This window comes from Leucopleurus acutus (assembly GCF_964270905.1).
Source record: "Leucopleurus acutus genome assembly, chromosome: 14".
Lineage (NCBI taxonomy): Eukaryota > Metazoa > Chordata > Mammalia > Artiodactyla > Delphinidae > Leucopleurus > Leucopleurus acutus.
In genome coordinates this window covers 34092114-34112746 of record NC_139156.1, presented here as the reverse complement: position 1 = coordinate 34112746, position 20633 = coordinate 34092114, and the positions used below count along the sequence as shown (strand labels likewise).

General features: G+C 38.5%; 1 protein-coding gene across 4 annotated transcripts in view; it reads right to left on the bottom strand.

The window, feature by feature from the left end:
* Positions 1–20633, bottom strand: part of IDE (insulin degrading enzyme) — a 112851-nt gene that overhangs the window by 33646 nt on the left and 58572 nt on the right. For all 4 annotated transcript variants that reach the window (XM_082855031.1, XM_082855028.1, XM_082855030.1 and 1 more), the window contains exons 6-11: positions 18396–18508; positions 17671–17833; positions 16870–16962; positions 16338–16429; positions 15442–15522; positions 13824–13927 (exon numbers count right to left, since the gene is read on the bottom strand). In XM_082855031.1, coding sequence (XP_082711157.1) covers positions 13824–13927; positions 15442–15522; positions 16338–16429; positions 16870–16962; positions 17671–17833; positions 18396–18508 — 646 coding nt within the window. The remainder of the gene's footprint in view (positions 1–13823; positions 13928–15441; positions 15523–16337; positions 16430–16869; positions 16963–17670; positions 17834–18395; positions 18509–20633) is intronic.

Here is a 20633-nt window from a genome sequence, read left to right as displayed (position 1 = left end):
AAAAGAGATACCTTTGCAGACCAAGAGTTAGCATACCATCGAGGAATTCAAAACTGAAATACAATGGAAGAGTATGTACTTTCAAATAAATTACGAAGGGCGAATAACAGAAGAGACAGAGTAGACACAGGTCAAATGTATACAGAAATCTATGAACCAGAGTGTGGAACCGCGAGAGCACCTGAATTAGGAGAAAAGGAGAAAAGAGTCACAATAATTGAGGTACACACAGAGAGCTGCAGTATATTTAACTGCAGACAATTGAGAAAACTGGCACAGACACTGCAGCATCTTAGACTACCTGCTGGAAACCTAATTATACTAAAAAATAGTCTCCATGAGTTTTTTTCTTAAATATGTGTGTGTGTTGAGGGGTGAGGGGGGAATGCCACTCTTCAATTCCATCCACAAAGAATTGGCTACTGACATGGTCCTTAGAAATATGAGAGGAAATGGCCTCTTATTTTCATACTGAAGCTTATAACAGTAAGAAAAGGAAACAGTGGGCTAGAACGAATGCTGACTGTTGACTTCCAGTCAGCCATTTAGAAGTGTTCAGTGGGAATGAATAGCTGTTGCTGCTGATGGAATCCATTCAGAAATAATCCTGACTACAGACATTAAAAGGCAATATGGTTCCCCAGGAATGAATCCTCATGAGACCTTTGCAAATAATCCCTGAGAGAGAAAAGAGGGAAGACAGCCAAGAATGAGAAGAGGCTTCACAGGTAACCATGATAAATTAAAAAAGAATTAGTAGAAAGTGCACAGATCTGGCCATGAGAAACTTGGATTCTGGTCGATACCGTGACTCACTTTCTTTGAGATCTTGCCAAAATCACAGTTAAGATCTAAATTAAGCAAGTCTCTGGGCTTCGGTTTCATTACTTTTTAAATAGGGATTCAAACTAGATGAACTCTGTCCTTCTACTAGTAGATTTCCACAGTATCATGATATCAAATCATATTTTTAAAAGATACACAACAGAGGAAGAAAGCACACAAAAAATCTACTGATGACAGATTCTAAGTCAAACTTCAAAAACAGTGACAGGAAGGCTAAAGTGCTAAGAAATTGAAGTTCATGAAATGTGCTCGAAAATTATTTTAAAAAATGGTTTCTTAAAGTAAGAAGGAATCAAGAAAGGTTAGGCTAAAAGTTTAGAGAATTCAATCAGCTTGAATTCTGGGCAAGATGTTTTAAAACATAGTTCCTGACTCAAGAGGGGGAATATGGAGGAAGAGTAAGACGCGAAGATCACCTTCCTCCCCACAGATACATCAGGAATACATCTACACGTGGAACAACTCCTACAGAACACCCACTGAACGCTGGCAGAAGACCTGAGACCTCCCAAAAGGCAAGAAATTCCCCACGTATCTGGGTAGGGCAAAAGAAAAAAGAGTAAACAGAGACAAAAGGATAGGGATGGGACCTGCACCTCTGGGAGGGAGCTGTGAAGGAGGAAAGCCCTACCCCCACTAGAAGCCCCTTCGCAGGCGGAGACTGTGGGTGGCGAGGAGGGAAAGCTTCGGAGCCGCGGAGGAGAGCACAGCAACAGGGTGCGGAGGGCAAAGCGGGGAGATTGCCGCACAGAGGATCGGTGCCGACCGTTACTCACCAGCCGCTGGGGCGGGCGGGAGCTGGGAGCTGAGGCTCGGGCTTTGGTTGGATGGCAGGGAGAGGGCTGGGGTTGGCGGCGTGAACACAGCCTGCAGGGGGTTAGTGCACCATGGCTAGCCAGGAGGGAGTCCGGGGAAAAGTCTGGACCTGCCGAAGAGGCAAGAGACTTTTTCTTCCCTCTTTGTTTCCTGGTGCGGGAGGAGAGGGGATTAAGAGCGCTGCTTAAAGGAGCTCCAGAGACGGGCGCGAGCCGCGGCTATCAGCGCGGACCCCAGAGACGGGCATGGGAGGCTAAGGCTGCTGCTGCCGCCACCAAGAAGCCTGTGTGCAAGCACAGGTCACTATCCACACCTCCCCTGCCGGGAGCCTGTGCAGCCCGCCGCTGCCAGGGTCCCATGATCCAGGGACAACTTCCCCGGGAGAACGCACGACGCGCCTCAGGCTGGTGCAACATCTCGCTGGTCTCTGCCGCTGCAGGCTTGCCCCGCATTCGTACCCCTCCCTCCCCTGGCCTGAGTGAGCCAGACCCCCGAATCAGCGGCTCCATTAACCCCGTCCTGTCTGAGCGAAGAACAGACGGGAGCTGTGCGAACAAAGAAGAGAAAGGGAAATTTCTCCCAGCAGCCTCAGGGGCAGCGGATTAAATCTCCACAATCAACTTGATGTACCCTGCATCGGTGGAATACCTGAATAGACAACGAATCATCCCAAATTGAGGAGGTGGACTTTGAGAGCAAGATATATTATTTTTTCCCTTTTTACTCTTTTTGTGAGTATGTATGTGTATGCTTCTGTGTGACATTTTGTCTGTATAGCTTTGCTTTCACCATTTGTCCTAGGGTTCTGTCCGTCCGTTTTTTTGTTTGTTTTTTACTTTAAAAAATTGTTTTCTGGTTTTCCCTGGTGGCGCAGTGGTTGAGAGTCTGCCTGCCGATGCAGGGGACACGGGTTCATGCCCCGGTCCGGGAAGATCCCACATGCCGCGGAGCGGCTGAGCCCGTGGGCCGTGGCCGCTGAGCCTGCGAGTCCGGAGCCTGTGCTCCGCAACGGGAGAGGCCACAACAGTGAGAGGCCCGCATACCGCAAAAACAAAAAACAAACAAAAAAAAAAACAACCTTTCTTAATAATTATTTTTTATTTTAATAATTTTATTTTACTTTATTTTATTTTATCCCCTTCCTTCCTTCCTTCCTTCTTTCCTTCCTTTCTTTTTCTTTCCTCTTTTTCTCCCTTTTATTCTGAGCCGTGTGGATGAAAGGCTCTGGTGCTGCAGCCAGGAGTCAGTGCTGTGCCTCTGAGGTGGGAGAGCCAACTTCAGGACACTGGTCCACAAGAGACCTCCCAGCTCCACATAATATCAAACGGCAAAAATCTCCCAGAGATCTCCATCTCAACACCAACACCCAGCTTCACTCAACGACCAGCAAGCTACAGTGCTGGACACCCTATGCCAAACAACTAGCAAGACAGGAACACAACCCCACCCATTAGCAGAGAGGCTGCCTAAAATCATAATAAGGCCACAGACACCCCAAAACACACCACCAGACGTAGACCTGCCCACCAGAAAGACAAGATCTAGCCTCATCCACCAGAACACAGGCACTAGTCCCCTCCACCAGGAAGCCTACACAATCCACTGAAACAATCTTAGCCACTGGGGGCAGACACCAAAACCAATGGGAAATACGAACTTGGAGACCCCAAACACAGTAAGATAAGCAAAATGAGAAGACAGAAAAACACACAGCAGATGAAGGAGCAAGATAAAAACCCACCAAACCTAACAAATGAAGAAGAAATAGGCAGTCTACCTGAAAAAGAATTCAGAATAATGACAGTAAAGATGATCCAAAATCTTGGAAATAGAATAGAGAAAATGCAAGAAACATTTAACAAGGACCTAGAAGAACTAAAGATGAAACAAGCAATGATGAACAACACAATAAATGAAATTAAAAATACTCTAGAAGGGATCAATAGCAGAATAACTGAGGCAGAAGAACGGATAAGTGACCTGGAAGATAAAATAGTGGAAATAACTAATGCAGAGCAGAATAAAGAAAAAAGAATGAAAAGAACTGAGGACAGTCTCAGAGACCTCTGGGACAACATTAAACACACCAACATTTGAATTATAGGGGTCCCAGAAGAAGAAGAGAAAAAGAAAGGGACTGAGAAAATATTTGAAGAGATTATAGTTGAAAACTTCCCTAATATGGGAAAGGAAATAGTTAATCAAGTCCAGGAAGCACAGAGAGTCCCATACAGGATAAATCCAAGAAGAAACACACCAAGACACATATTAATCAAACTGTCAAAAATTAAATACAAAGAAAACATATTAAAAGCAGCAAGGGAAAAATAACACACAAGGGAATCCCCATAAGGTTAACAGCTGATCTTTCAGCAGAAACTGCAAGCCAGAAGGGACTGACAGGACATGTTTAAAGTGATGAAGGAGAAAAACCTACAACAAGATTACTCTACCCAGCAAGGATCTCATTCAGATTTGATGGAGAAATTAAAACCTTAACAGACAAGCAAAAGCTGAGAGAGTTCAGCACCACCAAACCAGCTTTACAACAAATGCTAAAGGAACTTCTCTAGGCAAGAAACACAAGAGAAGGAAAAGACCTACAATAACAAACCCAAAACAATTAAGAAAATGGGAATAGGAACATACATATCAATAATTACCTTAAATGTAGATGGATTAAATGCTCCCACCAAAAGACATAGACTGGCCGAATGGATACAAAAACAAGACCCATATATATGCTGTCTACAAGAGACCCACTTCAGACCTAGGGACACATACAAACTGAAAGTGAGGGGATGGAAAAAGATATTCCATGCAAATGGAAATCAGAAGAAAGCTGGAGTAGCAATTCTCATATCAGACAAAATAGACTTTAAAATAAAGACTATTTACAAGAGACAAAGAAGGACACTACATAATGATCAAGGGATTGACCCAAGAAGAAGATATAACAATTGTAAATATTTATGCACCCAACATAGGAGCACCTCAATACATAAGGCAAATACTAACAGCCATAAAAGGGGAAATCAACAGTAACACATTCATAATAGGGGACTTTAACACCCCACTTTCACCAATGGACAGATCATCCAAAATGAAAATAAATAAGGAGACACAAGCTTTAAATGATACATTAAACAAGACAGACTTAATTGATATTTATAGGACATTACATACAAAAACAACAGAATACACATTCTTCTCAAGTGCTCATGGAACATTCTCCAGGATAGGTCATATCTTGGGTCACAAATCAAGCCTTGGTAAATTTAAGAAAATTGAAATCGTATCAAGTATCTTTTCTGACCACAACGCTATGAGACTAGATATCAATTACAGGAAAAGATCTGTAAAAAATACAAACACATGGAGGCTAAACAATACACTACTTAATAATGAAGTGGTCACTGAAGAAATCAAAAAATACCTAGAAAAAAAAGACAATGGAGACACGACGACCCAAAACTTATGGGATGCAGCAAAAGCAGTTCTAAGAGGGAAGTTTATAGCAATACAATCGTACCTTAAGAAACAGGAAACATCTCAAATAAACAACCTAACCTTGCACCTAAAGCAATTAGAGAAAGAAGAACAAAAAAACCCCAAAGTTAACAGAAGGAAAGAAATCATAAAGATCAGATCAGAAATAAATGAAAAAGAAATGAAGGAAACGATAGCAAAGATCAATAAAACTAAAAGCTGGTTCTTTGAAAAGATAAACAAAATTGATAAACCATTAGCCAGACTCATCAAGAAAAAAAGGGAGAAGACTCAAATCAATAGAATTAGAAATGAAAAAGGAGATGTAACAACTGACACTGCAGAAATACAAAAGATCATGAGAGATTACTACGACTAACTCTATGCCAATAAAATGGACAACCTGGAAGAAATGGACAAATTCTTAGAAATGCACAACCTGCCAAGACTGAACCAGGAAGAAATAGAAAATATGAACAGACCAATCACCAGCACTGAAATTGAGACTGTGATTAAAAATCTTCCAACAAACAAAAGCCCAGGACCAGATGGGTTCACAGGCGAATTCTATCAAACATTCAGAGAAGAGTTAACACCTATCCTTCTCAAACTCTTCCAAAATGTAGCAGAGGGAGGAACACTCCCAAACTCATTCTACGGGGCCACCGTCACCCTGATACCAAAACCAGACAAAGATGTCACAAAGAAAGAAAACTACAGGCCAATATCACTGATGAACATAGATGCAAAAATCCTAAACAAAATACTAGCAAACAGAATCCAACAGTACATTAAAAGGATCATACACCATGATCAAGTGGGGTTTATTCCAGGAATGCAAGGATTCTTCAGTATATGCAAATCAATCAATGTGATACACCATATTAACAAATTGAAGGAGAAAAACCATATGATCATCTCAATAGATGCAGAGAAAGCTTTTGACATAATTCAACATCCATTTATGATAAAAACCCTGCAGAAAGTAGGCACAGAGGGAACTTTCCTCAACATAATAAAGGCCATATATGACAAACCCACAGCCAACATCGTTCTCAATGGTGAAAAACTGAAACCATTTCCACTAAGATCAGGAACAAGACAAGGCTGCCCACTCTCACCACTCTTATTCAACATAGTTTTGGAAGTTTTAGCCACAGCAATCAGAGAAGAAAAAAGAATAAAAGGAATCCAAATCAGAAAAGACGAAGTAAAGCTGTCACCGTTTGCAGATGACATGATACTATAAATAGAGAATCCCAAAGATGCTACCAGAAAACTACTAGAGCTAATCAATGAATTTGGTAAAGTAGCAGGATACAGAATTAATGCACAGAAATCTCTGGCATTCCTATACACTAAGGATGAAAAATATGAAAATGAAATTAAGAAAACACTCCCATTTACCACTGCAACAAAAAGAATAAAATATCTAGGAATAAACCTACCTAAGGAGACAAAAGACCTGTATGTAGAAAATTATAAGACACTGATGAAACAAATTAAAGATGATACAAATAGATGAAGAGATATACCATGTTCTTGGATTGGAAGAATCAACACTGTGAAAATGACTCTACTACCCAAAGCAATCTACAGATTCAATGCAATCCCTATCAAACTACCACTGGCATTTTTTACAGAACTAGAACAAAAAATTTCACAATTTGTATGTAAACACAAAAGACCCCGAATAGCCAAAGCAATCTTGAGAACGAAAAACGGAGCTGGAGGAATCAGGTTCCCTGACTTCAGAGTATACCACAAAGCTACAGTAATCAAGACAGTATGGTACTGGCACAAAAACAGAAATATAGATCAATGGAACAGGATAGAAAGCCCAGAGATAAACCCACGCACATATGGTCACCTTATCTTTGATAAAGGAGGCAAGAATATACAGTGGAGAAAAGACAGCCTCTTCCATAAGTGGTGCTGGGAAAACTGGACAGGTACATGTAAAAGTATGAGATTAGAACACTCCCTAACACCATACACAAAAATAAGCTCAAAATGGATTAAAGATCTAAATGTAAGGCCAGAAACTATCAAGCTCTTAGAGGAAAACACAGGCAGAACACTCTATGACATAAATCACAGCAAGATCCTTTTTGACCCACCTCCTAGAGAAATGGAAATAAAAACAAAAATAAACAAATGGGACCTAATGAAACTTCAAAGCTTTTGCACAGCAGAGGAAACCATAAACAAGACCAAAAGACAACTCTCAGAATGGGAGAAAATATTTGCAAATGAAGCAGCTGACAAAGGATTAATCTCCAAAATTTATAAGCAGCACATGCAGCTCAATAACAAAAAAACAAAAAACCCAATCCAAAAATGGGCAGAAGACCTAAATAGACATTTCTCCAAAGAACATATACGGATTGCCAACAAACACGTGAAAGAATACTCAACATCATTAATCATTAGAGAAATGCAAATCAAAACTACAATGAGATATCATCTCACACCGGTCAGAATGGCCATCATCAAAAAATCTAGAAACAATAAATGCTGGAGAGGGTGTGGAGAAAAGGGAACACTCTTGCACTGCTGGTGGGAATGTAAATTGATACAGCCACTATGGAAAACAGTATGGAGGTTCCTTAAAAAACTACAAATAGAACTACCATACGACCCAGCAATCCCACTACTGGGCATATACCCTGAGAAAACCATAATTCAAAAAGAGTCATGTACCAAAATGTTCATTGCAGCTCTATTTACAATAGCCAGGACATGGAAGCAACCTAAGTGTCCATCATCGGATGAATGGATAAAGAAGATGTGGCACATATATACAATGGAATATTACTCAGCCATAAAAAGAAACGGAATTGAATTATTTGTAGTGAGGTGGATGGACCTAGAGTCTGTCATACATAGTGAAATAAGTCAGAAAGAGAAAAACAAATACCGTATGCTAACACATATATGGAATCTAAGGAAAAAAAAAATAAGGTCATGAAGAACCTAGGGGTAAGATGGGAATAAAGACACAGACCTACTAGAGAATGGACTTGAGGATATGGGGAGGGGGAAGGGTAAGCTGCGACAAAGTGAGAGAGTGGCATGGACATATATACACTACCAAATGTAAAACAGGTAGCTAGTGGGAAGCAGCCACATAGCACAGGGAGATCAGCTCGGTGCTTTGTGACCACCTAGAGGGGTGGGATAGGGAGGGTGGGAGGGAGGCGCAAGAGGGAGGGGATATGGGGATATATGTATACATATAGCTGATTCACTTTCTTATACAGCAGAAGCTAACACACCATTGTAAAGCAGTTATACTCCAATAAAGATGTTAAAAACAACACAAAACAAAACAAAACATAGTTCCTACCTGGCAGGAACTCATAATCCAATGAGACACATGACCTAAAGCAAAATGTGATATGCTGGACTTCCCTGGTGGTGCAGTGGTTAAGAATCCGCCTGCTGGGCTTCCCTGGTGGCGCAGTGGTTGAGAGTCTGCCTGCCGATGCAAGGGACACGGGTTCGTGCCCCGGGCCGGGAAGATCCCACATGCCGCAGAGCGGCTAGGCCCGTGAGCCATGGCCGCTGAGCCTGCGCGTCCGGAGCCTGTGCTCCGCAACGGGAGAGGCCAGCGTACCGCAAAAAAAAAAAAAGAATCCGCCTGCCAATGCAGGGGACACAGGATTGATCTCAGGTCCAGGAAGATCCCACATGCCTCAGAGCAACTAAGCCCACGTGCCACAACTACTGAAGCCCGTGCGCTTAGCGCCGTGCTCTGAAACAAGAGAAGCCACCGCAATGAGAAGCCTGCGCACCGCAACGAAGAGTAGCCCCCGCTCGGCACAACTACAGAAAGCCTTCGCGCAGCAATGAAGACCCAACACAGCTGAAAAATTAATTTATTAATTTAAAAAATTGTGATATGCTGATCCCATGTTAGCAGATACAGGACTTCATGGATCTTTAAAGTGCATAGGTGGACCAAACAACAGAAAAAAGTTGAAGCTCAGGATCGGTGAGTGAGCCAGCCAGGTGACTCAAATGAACTCACATCTCCAACACAGATGAGTCACATTCTCTGATGCTTAGGCAACTAACAAATCCCAGCAGGATCACTGCCTATCACCTTTTATAATTAATGGATGACAGGAGAAGAGGCAGAAGACTGAAGATGGGAAAATGCTCTGATTTTCAGAAACGAAAAGGAGTGTGGCCTAAAAACCATAAACCAGTGGATTAGGCACTGACCTCCTGACAAAATTCTACAGTCAACTGTCAGACTGTCAAACATCTGGACAAGAAGACAGTTATCACTGGGACCTACATGGATTTACCGAGAATAACTCCTCCCAAACGAATGGCTTTATTTATGACCTAAGCAAGGCATGTGGCAAAAACCCTATAGCTGTATTTGTAGGTTTAAAATGGTAAAATGGGCACCAAATGATAGGCTCAAAGAAGGTGGGTGATGATGATGATGAAATAGTAACAGGTAAAGATCTTTGAAAAGGTAAATCAAGTCTCAACATTGAAAAGAACTCTCTAACAATTAGAACTGGCAAAAATCGAACTGGCTACCTTGGTATTTAATGAGTTCCCCATCCCTGAAGGAATTTAAGCTGAGGCTGGTAACTACTTGTTAGAGATATTGCAGAAGAGATATATACTTGACAGAGGTTGGATTAAATGACCTTTAAGGTTCCTTTCATTCTGAAGGGTTTTCCTATTAATTTTCCTACCTGGTTGCAATGCTAAACTTGTCTCAGTGGGTATTAAAGAAAATAATCTTACCCTCCAGCAACCCCAATCTGGCTTGGCAGTTGGCATTATTATCCCAGGCTGTTCTGCACTATGTCACTGACTGCAGTTACAATTATAACAGCCACAGAGATCAATCTTATAGAGAAAAAGTGCTTTTTCGTTAAAGGTGAAGGTAGAGAGAAAAAGAGGTTCTCAATTCTAACTGTATAAGATATGGAATTTAGAAACAGGCAATTTAACAAAAGTAAAATGTATGCTCTGGCAAATTCACTCCTATAAAATATTTCCGGGTCTGGGAATTCCCCGGCAGTCCAGTGGGTAAGACTCCACACTTTCATTGCTGAGGGTGCAGTTTCCACCCCCGGTCAGGGAACTAAGATCCCACAAGCTGCGCAGTGAGGCCAAAAAAAAAAAGAGAAAGAAAGTGTTGCAGGGTCAAATAACTGGATCTAGGGCTGCAAAAATTATACGAACATAATTAAATCATGATTTTTCTTGCCAAAAAAAGCACATCTTTGTTATATGATATAATCTTAAATAGGATTACCTCGTATTTGTACAATAGTTTTCAACTTTGCTAAATCATTTTGCATCACATAGAAAGATAAAGCACTACTACATTTTTCAGGTGGGCAATTTTCCAGGAAATTAAATGAGAGTAAGTGTTCATGACATTATATAACTTTTCACATGTCCCCTTTGCAGAATAATGAACTCTGAGGTTTCACATTAGTTATTCAACAAACACTGGTTGAAGGAAAAAAGTGATCTCTCCAAGATAGCATGACTAGTAGGTGAAGAAACCTTAAAAAGTGTTTACTGAGTTTTATGATTAAGTTTAAAGCTCTTTCTCCTCATTTTGATAGGAGGTTTTGTTTTTAGAAGGTATATAATAAAATTCAACAGAATTTAGGTGTTTTTATTTTCTTCAGAATATATAAGGTACATTGAGGAAAACAGAAATAAGTAAACTGCTTTACTTACCTAAAATGATTTAACGTGTGTTCTGAGTATTTTTCTTCCTTGTATTTTAATCATCTAAGCAAATGCATAAATCACCTTAAGAACAGAAGTTCTTAATCTTGATGAAGTCCAATTTATCAATGTCTTTTCTTTAATGGTTACTGCTTTTTATGTTCTAAAAAATCTTTGCTTATCTCAAGGTTTTAAAGATATTTTCAAACTGTATTTTCTCCTAGAAGTTTTCTAGTTTTAGCCTTTATACTGAGGTCTATGATCTATCTCAAATTAATTTTTGTGAATGTTGTGAGGTAAAGGTCACATTTAACCTTTTCTTCCATGTGGCTATGCAGCATGTGGAAGAGCACCATTTGTTGAAAAGATTTTCCTTTCCCATTTTAATTATGTCGGTGCTTTTGTCAAAAAGATCAACTGACCAATGATTAATGGATAAAGAAAATGTGGTGTATACATACTATGGAATACTATTTAGCATTAAAAAGGAAGGAAATCCTGTCACATGCTACAAGATAGATGAACCTTAAGGATGTTATGCTAAGTGAAATAAAGACATGTTTCACGAGTCCATCTATATTAGGTATCTAAGTAGTCAAATTCACACAAAGAGAAAGTAGAACGGCTATGAACAGGATATGGTGGGGTTGGGAAGGGTAAGAGGAGGAGTTGTTTAATGGGTATAGATTCAGTTTTGCAAGATAAAAAAGTTCTGGAGACGTTTCACAACAATACAAATATACTTAACACTACTGAATTGTACACTTAAAAACAGTTAAGATGGGGACCTCCCTGGTGGTCCGGTGGTTAAGACTCTGGGCTTACACTGCAGGCGGCACGGATTCAATCCCTGGTCTGGGAAGTAAGATCCCACATGCTGCATGGCATGGCCAAAAAAAGGTTAAGATGATAAATATTATGTTATGTGGGGTTTTTTTTACCACAATAAAAAAGAAATCAATTGATCATATATGTGTGGGCTTATTTCTAGACTCTGTTCTGTACTAATGATTTCTTTGCCTATCTTTATGCCAATACTACAATGTCTTAAGTACTGTAGCTTTATAGCAAGCTTTCAAATTTGGCAGTTTTAGTCCTCCAACTTTTGTTTTTTTGTGCAAGAGTGTTATGGGTAATCTAGGTCTTTTGTAGATCCTTATGAATTTTGGAATTAGCTTACCAATTTCTAAAAGAAAAAAAAGCCTACTAGGATTTTGATTGTGATTACACTAAGCCTGTGAATCAAATGGGAGAGAATGGACATTTTAATAAAATCAAGTCTCCTAATCTACAAACAAGGTCTTTAATATCTCTGGGCACTGTTTTGTAGTTTTTTGTGTAGAGGTCTTGTTTATCTTTGGTTAAATTCATTCCTAAATATTTTATGTTTTTGTTGCTATTGTAAAATAATTTTTTTAACTTAAAAAGTTTTTGTTTTGATATAATAATAAATTCCTACAGTTAGGAAGTTGCAAAAATAGTACAGGGCAGTCCTGTGTACTCTTCACCTAGTTTCCCTCAATGGTTACATTTTACATAATTATAATATAGTACAATATCAAAAGTATTATAAATTAGATTATAAATCGGTGTTGGTGTTGGTACAATGTTGGTACCATGTGCACAAACAAAATTGGTGTTGGTACAATGTGTGTGTATAGTTCTATGTCATTTTATCACATATACAGATTTGTGTAAACAGCAATAATATTCCTTTTAACTTAATTTTCCTACTGTTTGTTGCTGGGATACATCTGAAAAAGTTCAAACAATGGTAACTAGGAAAACGACTTTGATAGAATAGTTCTGTCAGAGGATTTTTTTCTTCAAAAAGTTCTACCACATTGTTGATTTTATTCATAAAATGACTATTCCAAAAAACATATTTACTCAATCACTAAGTTCCCAGGAGAATTTTGGAAATATGTGCTCAAAAGAGGAGAAAAAGAAAAAATGCAAAGTATGTGCCAGTCAAGTGTATTCCTTTTATTCTTGACTTCAGAAAATATAGATGAAATTAAATTCTAAGGCAGAAACATCATGTAGTTCATAAGCTCTTTAGGGCTGACCCTCCTCTAACAGGAGTACTTGTTACTGTAAGAGCTCCTCCAACTTTTGATCTCCTGGTTAACAACGGGTCAGTCAGAAGCATTCTGAGGTTGTAATCCTTACTTCTACTTAAAAAAAAAGAGGGTGTTCTCACTTGCTTTTTAAACCAGATAAGTGAGCTGACACTTCTAGTACTTGAGTAAGGATGAAGCCAGGTTAAGACGATCTATTACTATATTTTATTCATAATGAAATTATGATTATGTTAAAAAAAAAGAATCTTCATGTGTTCGAGATATTGACTTAAAATAACCTAGAGTGGAGGGAAGGGTCTTCCCTGGTGGCACAGTGGTTAAGAATCCGCCTGCCAACGCAGGGGACACGGGTTCTGTCCCTGGTCCAGGAAGATCCCACATGCCACGGAGCAACTAAGCCTGTGTGCCACAACTACCGAGCCTGTGCTCTAGAGCCTGCAAGCAACAACTACTGAGCCCACGTGCCACAACTACTGAAGCCCGTGCACCTAGAGCCCGTGCTCCACAACAAAAGAAGCCATTGCAATGAGAAGCTCGCGCACCACAACGAAGAGTAGCCCCTGCTCACCGCAACTAGAGAAAGCTCAGGCGCACTAACAAAGACCCAATGCAGCCAAAAATTAATTAATTAGTTAATTAATTTAAATAAATAGAGTGGAGGGAGGATGAGTGAACAAGTGTAGGTAAAGATAAAAAAGACCGGCCGTGACTGTTTAAGTTTGGTACTGTTTCATTATACTTATTCTCTCCACTTTTGTAATCATGCTTGATAAAAACTTTAAAAGCACTTTATTCACAATTTCAAATTTTCAGATTCCAATCATTTTTGAAAATTTAGTATGTAACAGGAAAATCTGTAGAGCAACTCACCTGACATTTTCTGGTCTGAGTTTATCGAGAACCATCTCTATTAAATCGGGTCTAAATTCTTCCAGTAAATATTCAGCTGTGAGCACTTCTTCTAGGGGATAGTACTTTTTAAAAGAAAAAGAAATAAATAAAATTTGCAAGGCTACAACAGACTCTAACTTATTAAAGCAAACAGATCTCTAACATGTTAAATCCTCTATTTTACACCCCCCTCTTCCCTTCAATTAAATTTTACTCCACTGGAAAAATTTCTGAATCTTTTCTCTTTCCTACCACACTTTAAACAATTTCATATTGTGGGATGATTCTGCAGTTAACCCCTAAACACACTTACATTATAGAGAACAAAATCACATTTTTTCAGGGAAAAATGTGAGTAATACCTCTAGCTAAAACTGAGTACTGTTAATAAAGAAAATTTGATGATTAAATGCTGACACCTGTAGGATTCTTAATATAAAGTAGATACATTTTAATAAACAGAATTTCTACTCAAATTTCTATGAATGAAATCAGACAAGCATTTAGAGAGTTGCTATGTAGGAAAAATGGCTTATATTTTCAGTTAGTAAAGAAAAATAATGTAGAAGATGCTTTTTAGTACGAGCAACTTACTGATAGACTGATTCATTCATTCAACAAGTATGTAATGAACACCTACTCTGTGCCAGGCACTGTTCTAGGTGCTGCTGTGGATACAATGGTAGATAAGACAGATGATGTCCCTGCTCTCTAAGGAGCTTATATTCTAATTGGGAGGGAGGCAGACAACAAACAAACAAATACTGTCATTATAGTGATAGGTGCTATGAAGAAAATTTTAAAAGGGGCAGGGTCATGATTGGGAGGTCAGGGAAGGTCTCTCTGAGGGAGAAACATCTGAGTGGAGACCCAAATGATAAGAAGAACCTAGTCATGGAAAAACCAGAAGTGTTCCAGGCAGAGAAAACAGCAAATGTCAGGGCCCTGAGAGGGAGGAGTAAACTTAATGCTTGAAGATTAGGCACATAGCCAGTGTAGCTGGAGTGGAATGGAAGTGGTGTGGAATTCAGTCAGAGAGAGGCTGGGACCAGACTGCCATGTAGGTCAAGGTAAAAACTTAGATCTGTTCCAACTCTGATGGGAAACTTACTTGACACAGAGGAGTGGAACAATCTGATTTGGGTCTTCCAAAGATCACTGAGGCTGGAAAAATAAACTATGGTGGGGCAGAAGAAGGCAAACAGGAAACCCAGGTAAGAGACTATGATGGTAGTCCAGGCAAGAAATGCTGGCAGCTCATATGAGGGTGGTAGCAATGGAAATGGAGAAAAGTGGATGATTTATAGCTTTCACGTAAGTAGCACCTGACACACTGTAGAATTGAAAAATATTCAAAGCCAACAAGCAAAATGTCTATGAAATGAAAATATTACAGATGATGATTTTTAGGATGATGAAAATTAAGATTTAAAGAATGTCTTCACATCAAATTTTACCTGGTTGCTACGAAGTCTAAAGTTTTAGACTATACCTTCAATTTTTATCATTTGTGTAGTAATGAAAGTAATATTATTTATACAAGATCACTGAAATACTCTACATGCCAATGTATAGAGTAAAATAACAATAAACTTACATGCAATATTCCTGCAATCTTAGAGGTATAACCCCGTGGCCTCTCTTTATCTTTAAACCTAAAAGCAACAGCATTCAAGTCCTAAACGGAAAATTAAATCAATTAGACGTAAGTCACCTATTATTTAGAAATACTTTTTTTGGGGGAGGGATTGGTTTGCACTATAGACTTTCTACTCCATATTTAACTATCACACTTCCTGAAAAAATAGCTATGCTTGATTTAGGAATGTACAGAACATGAATGAAAATAACAAACAAAGAATATGATTCTGTTGAAACTATTAGTCAAAGAATTAGGAAAACTGTGGAGGAAGCTTGTGAGATCCAACAGTTGCATACATGATGATTTTGCTGACCCTTTCAGAGAACTGCAGCCTGATTAGAACTTATTGTCATAAGTTTCACAAGCAGAGATTATACCTTTCAACTTTTATCTATGTAAAGAGGTTATCTCTTATCCTAAAATACATTTCAGAGTCCTGATAGTCCTTAATTATATAGTAGATATTTTAAAAAACTCCTAAAAGAAGGCTTTAAACATTTAAAAGACAAATACCTTCTGTTTTATGCAAAAAAAAAGGCCAGGCTTTTCCATACATACGACAATAAAATCACTTTTAAGAACACAATCATATATATAACAATTCACTGTTTCTTTGAGAGTATGCTACAAATTTTTATCACGAGATCTGAAAATGACACAGCTCATACAACTTCAGGTCGGCAGAGAACAGAGTAAGTCCTGATAGATAAAAGTTCAAGAAACTGCTGACTTTCTTCTGAGGGATAGAAAAGCAGTCTGATTTCTTTCCTTTTCCTTATATTTAAATTAATTCACATATATTTGTTTCTTGAAAAATTTCCTTAAGAAAAATTTTGGTGAAACAAACATACCTTGCACTCTTGGAAAACCCATTCTTGAGGTCCTTCTGCACGTAACTTCTGAATGTATTGAAACATGTGCAAAATTATATCTTCAACATGTACTGGAAAAAAGGGGCACACTTAAAAACCATTCAGTCCTCGAATCCTTCAAAGCAATGAGCTCACTCCTAAGGTAAAGTCAGGTAAGTAGAAAATGGTCCCTCTTAGAGATGGAGTGAGTTCTCACCTCCCTGAGACTGGTTTTAGGGTCCCATATACATGGCCCTCCAGGATTTGGTATATGTGACTGAAGGGGCTTTGGGGTAGTAAATGAGCAAACAAAAAGTCAAGTACACATTTTACAAGTGCAACATAATGATCAGTTGTTAAGGAGGGAAAATCATCCATGAAATGAAGTTACACATGAAAAATACAATGGATAAAATGGTATGAATTAAAGTGTTTATAGCTCTACAGCAAAAAACAGATCCACAGCCTAAGTTAATAAAAGTAAATCATAAGAAATCAATTTTCATTCAAAAACAAAAAGGTCAATACTTACATAATCCTTCCTCAGTCAAGTCCACATTAATGATAAAAAACATAAAACCTCGGGCTCCTTCCTTCTGCCCACCAACAAGAGTATTTACCCAGCCTGTAACATTCAAAGGAAATCAACATGATCGCATGTGTGTCTTCTTTTAAGACAAGGAATTAAAAAAAAAAAAAAATTCATTCTGTATGCTCCCAATGGAACATACAGAACGGCCCTCTTGCAGAAAAGACTGGAAAAAAAATCAGTTCAGAAAAGCACTGAAAAGCAGTTCAGACACTGCAAAAGATTCAAGTGATTTTTTTAGTTTGGGGACTTTCCTTGGGACGCCTCAAATCGTTTCCCAAATTAAGAGTAGATGACTGTGCTTAAGTGTTATATAAAAAGAGTCTGAATGGAGAGGAACCTTGGAAATCTATTGAGTGATCCTAATACACCCTTTGGTTTGATGGATAAGAGCAGGCAAACAGACATTTCAGCACATTTCACAGAGATGGTAAAGAATACCTAATGTGAGCTTTTACTTTTTTTAACCTCTATCTTATTCAAAACATGCACTACAACACCTTTTGAAATATGTAAACTTCACAGCTCAATACTGAAGGATAAAACAAATTATGGAAAAACAAAAACCCCAAAGCAAAAAACAAAAGCGTACTAACAACCAACACCCCACTCTCATCAACCCTAAACGGTATCATCTGAAAATGTTCCTTCACAGGAAAATATTTAGGAGAAATGAGAGTCAGAGTAAAAACATATGGTGGAGGTGGGGTACTACCCTCAGAAGCTGGTGTCCAAGAGACTCACCCTTTGATTTAAGTTCTGATAACAGACTCCCAGGACCTTCATGTCCAATGAGATGACCAAGATAATGACCCGGATTTGATTTGTAGTATTTCTGAAGGTCAGGTATGGGAAATGTCACATAAAGATTCCTAATGTCCTTAATGGGTACTATTTTGTAAAGTTGCTGGGGAAAGAATAAAACAAACAAATCGCAAAAGGTTAGCTCTGCACAACTCCTGCTGAATAAAATACTTACAAACTATGAAGAATAGTGATTTTCAAAAAAAGAAAAAAAATACCGATTTTCATGGAAAAATCCCAAATTCAGGAGAGAATCTACTGCCAGAGAAAACCATACTGACCACACAGAAATAAATGACCTGGGCTCTTTCTTAGTGGGATTTCATTACAGTTGGTATGCAGTCCATGTTTGGTCCCCTTGACCATGCAGCTCAATACTTTTGGATACTTGCCTTCTGGCACTGGATAACAGCTTCTACAGTCTGCCAAGGTTATAGCTACCAAAACTACTTTTAACATGCAAGGATCAGAACATATTGTTATCTTTTTGGTGATACACGTCCCTAATAAATGTGAAATTGATTTGATTTTAATATAAACCAAATATTAAAAACTATATAAATAATAGAACCTCCAAAAATGTTCATGTACTCTTTGGTAAACCAGGCATATATTATGTCCATAAATTTAAAAAAGAAAAAAATACTAGAAATACATGCACTTACTTTAAGATGTTCTTCTTGGAAAGGATGTTCAGGAAATTCTGGCAATGGGACATTTTTGTTCTCCACTTCAGAAAATAACTTCACCACCAAATCAGTCAAGTCATCTAAAGATTCTACAAGAAAACAGACAATGGAAACAGAACTTAAACTAATCATAACACATGATGGGTAGTATTTAAAAATCTTAGGATTATATACACATATATAAAATCACTATGTTGTACACCTTAAGTTTTTTTTTTTTAATAAATTTAGTTATTTTTGGCTGCGTTGGGTCTTCATTACTGCACATGGGCTTTCTCTACTTGAAGCAAGCGGGGGCTACTCTTCATTGCAGTGCGTGGGCTTCTCATTGCGGTGGCTTCTCTTTGTTGAGGAGCATGGGCTCTAGGTGTTCAGGCTTCAGCAGTTGTGGCACACGGGCTCAGTAGTTGTGGCTTGCAGGCTCAGTAGTTGTGGCGCATGGGCTTAGTTGCTCCACGGCATGTGGGATCTTCCCAGAGCAGGGATCGAACCCGTGTCCCCTGCATTGGCAGGCGGATTCTTAACCACTGCACCACCAGGGAAGTCCCTGTATACCTTAAATTTATACAATGTTATATTTTAATTATATCTCAATAAAGCTGGGGGGGGGGGAGAAAACACCTTACGATCACCTGAAAAATCTCAGGACTGTTAAAAGGAAAACCTAGGAATTTTTAAAAAACTCCATCTGATAAAGTTGAAGCATTCAGTAAAATCCCACCAGTGCCTATATAACTAATGAAGCTCTGCAGTATTGATATTGATTATACCTCACACATATCTGCCACCTTATAGTTTAAAAAACTGTTTTACAAATATTATCTTGCAATAAATTTCAAACAAATATTGGAAACAATAATAGAATAATGAGTGGCATTTGGAAACTATTTTATCTACAATTCCCAAAAGGCACATACGAAACCACTAGCTGACAGATTATAACATTAACTTTATAAATAGACACAGTCTAAACCCATTGCTAAAAGTCAAATATTAGAGGTTTTTTCGGTTTGTTTGTTTTTTGCGGTACGCGGGCCTCTCACTGTTGTGGCCTCTCCCGTTGTGGAGCACAGGCTCCGGACACACAGGCTCAGCGGCCATGGCTCACAGGCCCAGCCGCTCCGCGGCATGTGGGATCCTCCCGGACCGGGGCACGAACCTGTGTCCCCTGCATTGGCAGGCAGACTCTCAACCACTGCGCCACCAGGGAAGCCCAATATTAGAGTTTTTAAGTAATTGATTTTGTGGGGGAATAGTATAAAATGGTGAGAAGAATCCTAGGTGTTCAATTCTAACTCCAACTTCACCAACCAATTATGTCAAGAGACTATTTGGACAAAATGTTTAACCACTCCAGGTTCTATAAAACACGAAAACAGGGTAGGATGTTCACAAGTCTCTTCAAGGTCTAACACTATATGATTCTGTACCATACTGTATCAAACTCATGCAAAGATTTGTAATTGTTGATAAGATTATATAGTCACTTATGTGAAGTTCTTCTATGTTATCATCTATCTATATTTTTAATGGACAATTGTATTTGCAAAAGTATGAGATGTTCACTGCAACACCATTTATAACAACAATAAAAACTGGAAATGACCTAAACATCTATCAATGTGTGCATGTTACGAAAAGTCTGTATACTGGAATATTATGTAGCCATTAATGAGGGAGAGGTCTGTATGTGCTGATATGAAAATATCTCAAAGCTCTATTAAGTGAAAACCACAGACTTCAGTGCCATGTAGTATAATCTCATTTAATTTTTTAACAGACACATAAATCCAAGTATATTAACAAAATTCTACTTTTGGAAGTATAACAAAAAATGATATAAAGTGACTATCTTTGAGGAGAGGGCATAGTGGTCATAAGGTGGGATAAAGAAGAACATGCTTTCCATTTTATATCTTTCTGTATGGGATAAATTTTTTTCTGTGCACACATATTACTATTATTCTAAAAAGAAAAAAAGTGGAAAAGGTTATCTTTTTATAAACAAGATAACCACTCACCTTGATTCTGCCTCCTCAAAAATAGGTTATTTATAAATGGTATAAACATTCATTACTTGTTACTGTCAGGAAGCATTTGAAACGAATAAGAAATTTCCCTTGATATTCTAGGACCCATTTTGAACTTTTCCATGAACTCTCTAAAAAGCACTTAATCACTATATGAGAATTGCCTATAGATAATATGAAGTTC